The sequence below is a fragment of the Cyprinus carpio genome, chromosome B4 (genome assembly GCF_018340385.1).
Source record: "Cyprinus carpio isolate SPL01 chromosome B4, ASM1834038v1, whole genome shotgun sequence".
NCBI classification, from domain to species: domain Eukaryota; kingdom Metazoa; phylum Chordata; class Actinopteri; order Cypriniformes; family Cyprinidae; genus Cyprinus; species Cyprinus carpio.
The window spans coordinates 11,093,293-11,106,501 of NC_056600.1; the positions used below are offsets into that span (position 1 = coordinate 11,093,293).

General features: G+C 34.8%; 1 protein-coding gene across 1 annotated transcript; it reads left to right on the forward strand.

Annotated features, from left to right (window-relative positions):
- Positions 1-326: 326 nt before the first annotated feature.
- cntn1b (contactin 1b) lies at positions 327-12,606 on the forward strand. Its single transcript, XM_042721972.1, is given in 27 exon segments — positions 327-481; positions 1,858-1,938; positions 2,840-2,881; positions 3,028-3,154; positions 3,299-3,480; positions 3,591-3,686; positions 4,549-4,755; positions 4,846-4,945; positions 5,178-5,359; positions 6,456-6,580; positions 6,673-6,790; positions 6,902-7,052; positions 7,170-7,297; positions 8,052-8,224; positions 8,310-8,433; positions 8,562-8,729; positions 9,001-9,096; positions 9,253-9,285; positions 9,494-9,564; positions 9,661-9,892; positions 10,618-10,684; positions 10,719-10,791; positions 10,862-11,060; positions 11,169-11,212; positions 11,214-11,276; positions 11,703-11,859; positions 12,052-12,606. Coding segments are annotated over 26 exon segments (3,096 nt in total). The 5' UTR covers positions 327-481; positions 1,858-1,883; the 3' UTR covers positions 12,135-12,606.
- The last annotated feature ends 603 nt before the right edge of the window (positions 12,607-13,209 follow it).

A 13,209-nucleotide genomic window follows, 5' to 3' on the forward strand; every position in this document is an offset into this window, starting at 1 on the left:
AAATAGAATTATATACATTCTGCAGCCACATCTGGAGTGCCACAATTTGCCACATTTTCTCCATACAAAAAAAACAAAAAAAAAAAAAAAATCATTTTCTTTCCCTCCCCCTGCCAGTGTAGGAATTTAATCCAGTGGATGTGAACAGATGTGTGTGGATAAGCCTCTTATTACCTTAAATAACCAAAGAAGAACGTGCATGGTACATAATATATACTATATAAGTATACTATATCATATAAATTAAGTATAATATATATATAGAATTCTAATTCATAAGTGCCTTAAAATCACCTTGACGAGTTTGAGATCCACTGCAGCAGCACATGGATTGAGACAGCATCCCTGTGTTCTGGCATCCTGACATGCGCAGCTTCCGCTCTCATCCAATAGCAGGCTGGAGCCGCGCTGCGCTGCGGGGCGACGCGGTGCTTCTGATCCAGGTCTGTGGGTTTGACGAAAGATTTAACGCATTCTTCCGGTAAGTTTGCTGCTCATATGATGATATGTAAAGCTTTGGGGTTTTCGGGTAAGAATATGATCTGTCTGTGACCTTCAGGAGTGTATTTTGCATGCTAAAGTCCGGATGAGGGTGTTTCGCGCAGTTAGGGAATACCGCAATGCAGAAGAACAGGGTGGATGAGTCCGGTCCGGTCATAGTTGATGTTGTCCCTTTATTAATAAAAAAATTATAAAATAAACAAACAAAATACATACAATATTTAGAATACATATTACAGGTATTATGTTAAAAAATATTAATTAAATAACTGTGAATTCATACAAATTTAATTTGATTTAAGGTAGGCTATTTTTAACATACCGTTAATTGTTATGCTGAAAGAAGCTGTGATGCGAGTTAATTCTATGATATTTACTTGCCTGAAGTTTAAACGGGACAGAAGTTAGTCCTCGGTTTCCTGGCAACAAAAAGGATAGAGACTGTAATGACAGTATTGTGTCGGAGGGTGGCGCTAAAGAGTTATCACCAATGACGCAGTCATTACCAAAATACGCTTAATATGTTATGGTCACACCAAACTCTAATTATAATACTTAAAAACCAAATGAGGAAAAGGACAGTTAAATCCAGCTATTTTTATTGCTCCCTTAAATTGAAATGTAAATCCTTGTATTTCAGTGCGTTTGAAGACATTTCAGATTTTTACTGCCACTCCCTTAGTATGGGCTTACAGTAGACATGCAGTGACCTAAATCCGAGTGTGCAGGACAAGAGCAAACAGCAGATCAGAGGATGCAATGAGATTATAAGAGATTGGTGAAAATAAGTAGACCCAATGTGCATAACTTTTTAAAACAATTATTTAGAGAGATGGGTGGTCAAACATGTTCTATAGATGCATGATAAATGGATGTATCTTAGGTGGCAGATAAAAATGTCCCTGCTAACCCTCTGCAAGCAGGTAGCCTATAAAAGTGCAGTGGCAACAAATAAGAAATGCAGCATGTGTGCAAGGATTGCATGTAGTATATAACAACTGTGTATGTGTGTATGTGTTTATGCTAAGATTCAGATTTACCTTTCCTTTATGTGTTACATCTGCAGTCATGACTGAACTTGTGGGTGTAAACATGCATGTCTACATGTGTGCATCTGTGTGTGAGTGAGAGAGAAGGTATGGATTGTTGATTCACTTTTAACATGGGTAGGATGCGATAAATTGTAAATGTTTCTGTTTTAGACACAGTCTGCTATGGTCTGCACATCAGAGTGAGACAATGCAGCTTTTAGTAGCTTTCAACACTGCAGCTATACAGCATTTCACCCACACACACACACACACACACACACACACAAACACACACACAAGTTCTTTCTGTTTTTGTCTTTCTCAGGCTTGGTTTTTAACTGTCATATCAAGATGGTGACCCCAGCCATGCTTCTGTGTGTGCTCTCTTACTTCTTCTTATTGGCCGGTGAGGAACTGAATGTGTGTGTGTGTGTGTGTGTGTGTGTGTGTGTGTGTGTTTATTTAGCTAAATTTTAGGTACAAAATGATTCCAAAATTTTAGCTGAATTCATTTTGTCTAGATATTAAAAATGATATTAAATATAGTAGACAATGTTTTTAACTCTAAAATTTGAGTTTGGGTTAGGATACTCCCACATACAAACACAAAATTATGTTAAAAATTTGTTTCATTGTACTACTCTCCCTCAGGCCATCCAAGATGTAGATGAAGTTGTTTATTCATTGAAGCAGATTTGGAGAAATTTAGCTATACATAACTTGCTCAGCAATGGATCCTCTGCAGTGAATGGGTGCCATCAGAATGAGAGTCCAAACAGCTGATGAAAACATCACAATAATCTATAACACGACGTTCAAATAATACCTTGTGAAGTGAAAAGCTTCATGTTTGTAATAAATAGAGCCATCATTAAGACGTTTTTTAAATTCAAATTGTCGCTTCCGACTAAAATATCCTAGTAGTCATAGCCCTCTATCTATAATACTGGTTTATCTAGTGAAAAAGTTGTCTTGTCTGAATCAGGAGAGAAATAAGCACAGATCAAGTGAAAACAGTCCTAAACAATTCTAAACACATGTCGGTGGATTTTGATGTGAGAAGACAACAGGAGATGGACTTTTTCACTGGAGGAAGCATTGATTACGGACTTGTATGTAGGCTAGAAACAATAGTTTCAATTTAAAATGCTGTAACGATGGATTTGTTTCTTACAAACACAGCTTTTTGCTTCAGAAGACATTAACTGATGCACTGAAGTTGGATTACTTGTGGATTATTGTGATGTTTTTATCAGCTGTTTGCACTCTCATTCTGACGGCAGACTGAATTTTTTTTTTCTTTTCAGCTGCAATTAAACCCAGGATATTTGAACCCAGAATTTTTGACAGTAAGTTTTTAACTTTTACCTACAAGTAAATACGTAAAATGACGTATTGATGTTCTTCACCTCAGTATATTTTACCACAATTGAATTGTTGGGTTGCTTTTTTATATTGAATATAACGCTGGCTCATCTCATGTCATGTTCATCAGAGGAGGCCACAGGCTTTGGGCCCATATTTGAGGAGGAACCCTTGGACACAGTGTATGCGGAGGATTCACCAGAGAACAAAATCTCCATGAACTGCAGGGCACGGGCCAATCCTCCGGCCATTATCAAGTACATTTTTACACTTCTGATCCTGCACTTTGTTTGTCATTACCTCTGGGAATTGCAGGGTGTTTACTAGATTGTTTGCACCTGCAAGAAGAATCTTTGAGAAAATCACTCAGAAGGTCATTAATAAAACACTATACTTCACAGATGGTGGTTAAACAACTGGGAAATTAAACTGATGGAACAGCCTGATGAGCACTTTAGCCTGGTGGGAGGAAACCTGGTCATCACCAACCCAGACAAGGGCAAGCATGCTGGGAAATATGTGTGTGTGGCTAAGAACGTGTACGGCACTGTCATCAGCAAAGAGGCCACCGTCAAATTTGGATGTATGTTACATATACAGTAGGATTTCTTATATTTGTAAAGATTATAAAGATGTTTGTTTTCTCATAATCTTTCCTCAGTTTTTTTTTTCTTTTTCTTTTTCTGGCTGTAGACCTCAACCAGTTCCCTACAGATGAGAGAGAGCCGGTGCATGTTAAGGAAGGACAGGGAGCGGTACTGTTGTGTTCTCCTCCCTCTCGCTATCCAAGTAAGACGTGATCACTTTTGTTTTAAAATCTTTGATTAGCGGTGCCATAGTAAACACATGTAAACCCACCATGAGCAAAAATCATAAAAAGAAAAAAAAAAAAAAAAGACAAAAAACACTTTTGTCTCAATGCTGAAAAAAAAATTAGAAATAAAGATTCACTTTCGATTAAGATTTTTGATACAGATTTACATGATATAAAAATTAAAATGTACAATAAAATGTAATAAGTAATAATATAAAAAAAGTAAATAATTTCAAATAATATCACTTTTTGAAGTAATATTCAATAAAGTGAGTAAATCTAAATAAAAATGTTCAGTTCCTAGAGTTACTCTTAAAAATTGCATTCATATTTAATAATTTAATAATAATAATATCACAATATTTAATAAAGAATATTTGAGATATAATTAGTGTCAACACTTTAAAATATGGTTCCATTTGTTAAAATTACATATCTATATTAGTTAACATGAACTAACGCATTTATTAATCTTCATGTTAATTTTAGCATTTACTAAAACAAAAGTTGTATCTTTTAATATTATGTAATGAACCTGAGCTAACTTGAACTAACAATGCACAATTGTATTTTTATTAACTAATGTTAATACAGATTAATAAATACTATACTACTAATAAATACACTTGTATTTTCCATTGTTATATAAAGTTAGTCAATGCATTTAACCAATGTTAACTAATTAAACCTTATTGTTAAGTGTTACCAAATTACTTTAACAATATATACTGTACAAATACCATACTCTCTGGAAAAAAAGGTACAATGCATGTCATTGGGGTGGTATCTTTTGCAACCGAAATCTCATTTCTGTCAGTTGTTTTGTTTGTCTCTCAGGTGAGGTGTTGTTCCGCTGGATCTACAACGACTTCCCCAACTTCATCATCCCAGACCAGAGGCGTTTTGTGTCTCAGACCACTGGGAATATGTACATCGCTAAAGTCGAGGCATCTGATGTTGGGAATTATTCTTGCTTTGTGTCAAGCCCCACCATTGGCAAGAGTGTTTTCAGCATGCCGATTCCTCTGCTTCCACAAATAGAGAGTGAGTGCTGCCACATTACCCACAATGCCGAGATTTTTCCTCATAATTGCCTTTTTAAAGGTTAATTAATGATCTCTGCCCTTAACACAGAGGAGGTGAAGCGCTATCCTGCTGATATCCGTGTGAAGTTCCCCAAGACTTATGCTTTGGTGCATCAGAACATCACTCTGGAGTGCTTTGCCCTTGGAAAGTGAGTCTGCATGGTACTCATACCATTATGAGACCATGGTACTTTCATATATATAATATACAGTGGCACTGAAGGAATGCAGTATTCATTTACAATGGTCTTAACAGCCTACACTGAAGTATTTCATGGTACATGTCTAATAAACATAGTAATACAACAGTACTTTTTTGTTAGTGACCATTAGTCATTTTTGTTTGTTTTTAACCATATGAATTCAATGTTTACCTTTCAGTCCGCTCCCACACATCCGCTGGAGGAAGTTAGACGCTGATCTCCCGCCCAACTATGAGGTCAGCATGAATGGAGCTTTACTGCACCTGATTAACGTTCAGTATGAGGATGAAGGGAGCTACGAGTGTGAGACGCTCAATGTTAAAGGGATGGACTGGTATCGACAGTGGCTCTATGTGGAAGGTAAGACAAAAGGACAGAGGTTTAGTTCTGTTTATATACGGCTTATGATAACTAATAACAAAAAGTACATAATATTCTATTATCAGGGGTTCAATAAGTTTTTCAGCCTGCATGGTTCTCATAAGAACACCTAGAGATTTGGTTTGGTCCCTACAGTGCACATACTGTAGTGTGGCCCATTAAATATAACTAATGGTAATAATATTATTGCCCTTTTATTTTTATTTATTTATTTATTTTTTAAATAATAAACAAAAAAATAAAGTGTGATAATACTATTATGTTTTAAAATAAAAAGGGAGTATTAAATAAAAATATAATTATTTTGTAGTAAAATAAAAAATAAAATGCTATACTAAAAAAAATATGAATTTTGATAATTTTCAAACTTAAAAGCAGCACGCTTTTATTTAATATTATATTATAAGAATTTGTGATCGGTAAGATTTATTTTTTGTTTTATTTTTTGAAAGAAATCTCTTATGTGCTCACCTAGCCTGCATTTATTTGATAAAAATACAGTAAAAACAGTAAAACTGTGAAATTATTACAATGTAAAATAACTAAATTTGAATGTATTCTTGTGATGGTACAAGAATTACGCCACTTTTTTTTTTAGTGTCCCACGATCCAGCAGAAATGATTCTAATATGCTGATTTGGTGCTCAATCAACATTTCTTGTTATCATTATCAAAGTTCAAAACAGCTTCAAATGTTTGTGGGAACTGTGATCCATTTTATTAGGATCCTTTAAAGAATGGAATGTTCACAAGAATAGTATTTATTTTGTTACATTATATACTGTATATATTTACTGTCACTTTTGATCAATTTAATGCATCCTTGCTGAATGAAACTATTCATTTGTTTATATATATTTATATATATATATAAATTGCTGTGTACAAAATCAAATACTTCCCCATTATATAGTATGCAAAAAACAGTATACTAAAAGAGTAGTAGTGACAGTAACAACATGGCGGATGTAGTTCATGTTCATACTATATAAAACGTCTTGCACAAAGTGAGTTACCTACTAGACAGTATTGGACTTCAAAGGCAGCGATTGTGTGTGTGTGATTGTGTCCTCAGGTGCTCCAGAGTGGGCAGAGCACATCAATGACACGGAGAAAGATGTTGGTAGTGAACTCACTCTCAGATGTGTTGCTGTGGGGAAGCCTTTACCATGGATCCGCTGGCTGAAGGACGGCTATTCGGTTAATATACTGTTTTATTTGTTGAGGAAAACCCATATGAGAACCTCAGATTGTTTTATATCAAGTAATTGTGTGTTCTGCTGCATTTTTAGTACGGCAAAGGGGAGCTGAAGTTCTCCAGTCTCACGTTTGAGGATTCGGGGATGTATCAGTGTGTTGCTGAGAATGAATGGGGGACCATCTATGCCAGCGCAGAGCTTCGTGTTGTCTGTGAGCTTTTAATTACGTCTTTACTTACATAGTAAAAAAGAACTGGAAGGTTCTTCAAAAAGATACATAATTATTGTTGAAGGTTGAATGTCTCCAATGGTCTCTTCACAGCCTGTGCACCAACATTCATTTATAATCCAGTGAAGAAGGTTCTGCTCGGGGCTGAAAACGGACGTGTGGTTATAGAGTGCAAACCCCGCGCTGCTCCTAAACCCAAGTTCATCTGGAAACGAGGCTCAGAGCTGCTGACCAACTCTTCAAGGTTAGCCAGTCGATCTTAAACCCTTGCATTTACTTACAGGTCAATCATAATGTTGTGGCTGAGCCAGAAGCTTATACAGTTATCTTCATCCTCTTCTCTCTTTATCCTTATTTTAAGGATGTTAATTTGGGATGATGGAAGTCTGGAGATTCTGAACGTGTCAAAAAGTGACGAGGGCTCGTACACATGCTATGCAGAGAATGACCGCGGCAAATCCAACAGCACAGGGACCCTCACTATCACCGGTCAGATAAAATTCAAATTTCGTCACCTACTGTATAATGATTTTATTTTATTTTATTTTATTTTATTTTTTTATTATTATTTTTTTAATTTATACCAGTTTAGGCAATACCTATTTTATTTTATTTTATTTATACCAGTTTAGACAATACCTATTTTATTTTATTTTATTTTATTTATTTTTTTACAATACCAACTTATATTCTTTTATTTAAAATTATTTATGCCGGTTTAGACAATACCAACTTTTATTTTATTTCGTTTTAAATTATTAATGACAGTTCAGACAATATTACCTTTATTTTATTTTATTTTATTTTATTTTATTTTATTTTATTTATATATTTTATTTTATTTTATTTTATTTTATTTTATTTTATTTATACCAGTTTAGACAATACCAACTTTTTATTTCATTTTATTAATGTATAATAATTAATAGAAATATGTCCACTGAAATGTAATTATTTAATTTTATTTGACCATAATTGATGAAATAATTAAAACTAAAATTAGTTTACATTATCTTGTAAATAAAATTATAAATGGGCTGAAAAGTGCATATGGGTAATTTTAATTGACTTTTTTTATCAACATCAACAAATTTCAGGTTAAAATTGATATGAATTTGTGTTTATGTTTATCATAGATTTTGTGGTCATTTTCATTTTTTATAAATATTTTTTGTAACTTCTCAGTAAAAATGAGGTACTCTAATATGAGGTATATGCCTTTGTGTCCGTTTCATTTTCTCAGAGGCCACCAAAATCACTGTGGCTCCATCAGACACTGAGGTGGTTGTAGGAGACACCATGATTCTCCAGTGCTCTGCATCATTTGACCCCAGCCTGGACATCACCTTCATCTGGACTGTTGATTCCTACGTCATCAACTTCTACACAGACTTCGAACACTACGAGCTGCTCATGGTGAGTAGAGACAGGAATCTCAGGCGTGCTGGAATCTCAGGAAGACAAGTCAAACAATATACATTATTTTCTTCATTGTCACCAGAACAACGAGAACAGCTGATAAATATCATTCAAGAACATTCAGGTGAGGCACGCAGGACACTATTCCTGCACAGCTCAGACTATAGTGGACAACGCCACCGCAGAAGCTGATGTTTCTGTCAAAGGTTGGTGATTCGAACCCTGTGTGACCTAGCTTATTAACATTATACCTCTGTTGTGTGCATATAATCAAAAACCTGAACATAACTGTATTAAAAACAATGCAGTGATGTTTGTATTGTTTTGGCTTCAGGTTTGCCTGGTCCTCCAGGTGGAGTCCGTGTGGAAGAGATTGGAGACACGTCAGTAAAACTACGATGGAGTCTGGGATCAGACCACGGTAGTTCTCTTATCCAACATGTTGTACAAACACGAGACTTTTATGCCCTGGATCCTGAAGACTGGAAAACCGCATCCACCTGTGAGTCCACTAGAGGGAGACAAAACACATATTTCCAACTATTTTTATTTTATTTATTTTTATTTTATTTATTTATTAATTTTTGGGGGGAAACTGGTCTGAAAAATAATACAGAATTAATGTTTTTGTATGAATTGTTTGTTGTATTTTAGAATATAATTAATTTAATTAGATTCGACGACTTCTGTCACACTTGGGAATAAGACCTTGTGAAGAACTTCAGAATCTTCATAATCAGAATATTTTAAGAGAACAAATATTATTTTCCCAGCTCCTGTGTTTTTGGACGGATCTACAGAGTCAGCCACCATAGTTGACCTTTACCCCTGGATGCAATATGAATTCCGGGGGGAGGGGGTGGCATGCCATCAAGGAATTTGGGGGCAAGAGCAGGAAAACAGGGGGGGGGGGCCGTAAGAAGGGGAAAAGGAGGAGGAAGGGGGGAAGGGAGGAAAGGAAGGGGGGGAAAGGAAGGGTGGAGCACAGCTTTAAGTGTTTAATTAATATTTAATTTTATTTAAACGTCCATCGATCAAAATCAAGACATGGGACGCCAGTGAGTTTATTTAGATAAAGCACAGCTTTAAGTGTTTAATTAATATTTAATTTTATTTAAAATAAATGAATAAAATAGATATTCAATTAATATATATATTTAAAAACATTCTGTAATGCTTCTAAAAAACACAGTTTTGTATATGAAACTAAATGTGACGTCCTGTGAAGCACATATAGATTCTCACCCAGTGTTTCTCTTGTCTCAGGGCCTACAGTGGCTCCTTCTGAAGTCATTGGGCAAGTTGGAATAAGCGGAGAGCTCATCGTGACCTGGACTGTACGTGTTCTTTGGCCACTGTATATATGCTATGTTTGTGAATCATTGGTCAGTGGCAAATTTCTGATGTCTCTCATGTTCTTTATCCCACTGCAGCCTGTAAAGCCTCAGTTCTTCTTTGGTAAAAAATTTGGCTACATCGTGGCGTTTAAGCAGCATGAGGATTATGAATGGAAATGGGCAACTGTGGAGGATCCTGAGACTAGACGCTATGTCTACAAAGAGAGCATGACCCCAGACACTGAGATACAGGTCAAAGTGAGCACCTACAATAACAAAGGAGAAGGACCCTCAAGTCTTATATCGGCGGTCTACTCACCAAGGCTTGGTGAGATGTGTTTCTGTTTATTGATTGTAATTTTAATTTAAAAAATAGAGAAAATATTAGATTACTTTAACATAATTTAAAACTATTTTAAAACTTACTGGAACATTATTTTACCTTTATTTTAATGTATAATTATTTTATTTTATTACTGCAGCCTTATTTTACTGTTTTACTTCCATTGTTTGAATTCATCCCTTTTTTTGTTTTGTTTAGTTTAGTTTAGTTTTGTTTCATTCCTGGAACCTTATATTAATACCCCTATTTTCATTTATATTTTATCATTTTATTTTATTTAATTACTGGGACCTTATTTTATTGCCCTTGTTGTAATTCATAATTTTATTTTATTTTAATTTATTTTATTAATGTGTGTTTATTTCAATAATTGTGTTTTATTTTATTTTATTTTATTTTATTTTATTTTATTTTATTTTATTTTATTTTATTTTATTTTATTTTATTTATGCCATGTGTGTTTATTTCATTAATGTTTGTTTATTTTATTTTGTTTTATTACTGTAACCTTATTTTATTGTCTTGGTTTTAATTCATCCTTTATTTTATTAATGCGTTTATTTATATTTTAATTTATTTTATTTTATTACTGGAACCTTAGTGTAATACTTTTATTTAATTAATAAAACATAATCATTATATTACTATTTTATTTTATCTGCTCTAAACTGAGTTAAAGCATCTTTTGACACATGTAAAATCTCTCTCAGCACCGACTGAAGCTCCATTAGACGTCTACGCCCGCCAGGTCACCTCTAATTAAGCTCTCCATTAGACGTCTAACGCAACGCCAGGTCAACCTCTACAGAAGCTCTGGTCTGGCAGTCTGGGTCGACGGATACCAGGTGAGTCCTCAGTGGAAAAACTGGGTCGACGGATACCAGGTGAGTCCTCAGTGGAATAGTAGGGAATAAAATGAATTTGAATCCTCATGTCTCTTCATTTGGTGTCCAGATTCGTTACTGGAGGAAGTACGATGATAATGAGGCTGCTGCCTCTCGAGTTATTGTGCACAGAACAGTTAACCAAACACGCCTGGAGAACATGCGGCCTGACTCCCCTCTACCCTCAACTAGAGGTACGTCTTTAGCATTCAACGGAGCTGGGCTCGGGCCACCCAGCGAGCATTGTGAAATGTTCACCAGGAGACCACGTAAGAGATTTGCCCTTCTCTACATCACTCTTATACAGATCTTACATTTGAAACAAGAAGCTCATGGAACTTAAATATACTGATAATATATGTGTATTATCTTTCCAGCCCCAAGTCGCCTATTGAGAGTCTACAAATATGTCAGCTTCTGGACTCTATCTGTATTGGGATCACATCTATAACTACTGGAATGAGTCCTATGTGGAGGGATACAAGGTGACTCAGTTATATTTTACTTTTTTTAAGACTTGAGAGACACATTCATTAATGTCTTGTTAATCTTAATCTTAAAGTTTATTTATGATTTTTTTTTGTATATCCTTTTTTAATTTTTTTTTTATTGGAAGCTAACAAACAATTAACCAAGGGCTAAACACAAAATTTTAACACCCCCCCCTTTATTTTAATTAATCTTTACACTATATTTAATTTTATTATTTATGCTATTTTTATTTAATTTTTTTAATTTTATTAAATTAAATTTTAATATCCTTATTTTAATTGATCATTTTAGACACTGAAGGACCATTATTCAATTGGGTATATGTGTGTGTGTGTGGTGTGTGTGTGTGTGTGTGTGTGTGTGTGTGTGTATTGATGTTTTGGAAATATGTATAACCATTTGGATTTTTCTCCTCTCAGATTTTGTTCCGGAAGGAAGGAGAGCGTTATGGGAAGCTTTACACCACAGGCAGGCACTACATTGACTTTCCCATGCCAGAGACGGGCGATTACATCATAGAGGTGCGAGCCCGCTGTGAGGGAGGTGATGGACCCATATCACAGATCAGAGTACAAGGTGAATACTGTCTTTTATTAATCATTCATCATTTTCCTACCCTAATCATGTTGATGATAATGAAGTTCTCCATAATTTCAAGTATGTGTTCACTACAAGAACTGAAATACCTTTCACATATACATAGATGCAGTTCCACAGATGTCACTGGTATTCCTGCTGATCTTTCTTATTGTTTTGTATTATGTTTAGGTAAAGCCTCTCTGGGCCCAGAGTCTCTCAGCGTCGCCGCTGTCTTGCTTCTGGCACTGGGCTGGATGAATTTGGGCCTGTAGGCAGAAACAAGAGTGCCAACACTTTGGCGAAATCCACTTTTAAGAAACAATCTTAATATAGTTTGAGTGCAGGGTGGTTTTCATGGTGCACATGAAGTTTGTTTGGGAGTGTAGAATATAAAAGCTTTGTTTGTATTTACCCTCTTGGTTTGCCGTACAAAATACCCACAATCAACTAATGAAATGGTATTGTAAAATAAATACATGGTAGCAGGATAAGGTGAATATATTTGATGACCTTCCAGTCAATTATACAGAAATAAGACATATTTATCTACACCTGCACTACATTATCGCTTATAGACATGTTTGAACATCAGAGTTTGTTTATACACTTGGTCGTCCACACATATTTAACTTCCATTTGACAATGTTTACAAATCTGTGACTGTGTTTGAGCTTTCTTTCTTTCTTAGTATTTTGCTACAAGTTTGCATTGCTATTTTTATTTGCATATCAGTAAACATTGAAAACATCACCAAACAAAGTTCTCAGTTTGTCTTCATATACCAAGTTTTACATGTCAGAAAGACTGAAACTACCAGTTATTTTATTATTAATTAAATATTAATTTTACATTTTTTTTAAACTAAAATCAACGTTTGAATCATGTTGATATAGAAATAGCAATCAAATCAAATGTTATTCGTTAAAGTTTATAAGCTAAGTTTATTTAAAAAAAAATACGCAAAATAATTTCCTTTTAGGTTAAATTTGCAAGTTGCTGTATATGGACTACAACCGATGTCAAATGTGTCAAGCAAATAAACTCACGTCCTTGTGGTAGTTGTAGTTTGTATTCAGCAACTTGTTAGCAAGGTAGGTTTAGAATTGACGTTTGGGGAATGAATGTGTGTAATTTATTTTGTACAAAAACGTTAATCTCTTCAAGTTAACAGGCTTCAATTTAGTTATACCCATTCGCGATATGAATTATTTTAATAAACATCCTCTAGTGGCCATCAGTGGTTAAACCAGCTGTTGGAGGACGCCATAAACACAGCATGGTGCATGTGCCTTGCCCTTGTTTGCCTCCTTTTCAGATAAATGTGGTAAAACTGGACAAACAATCACA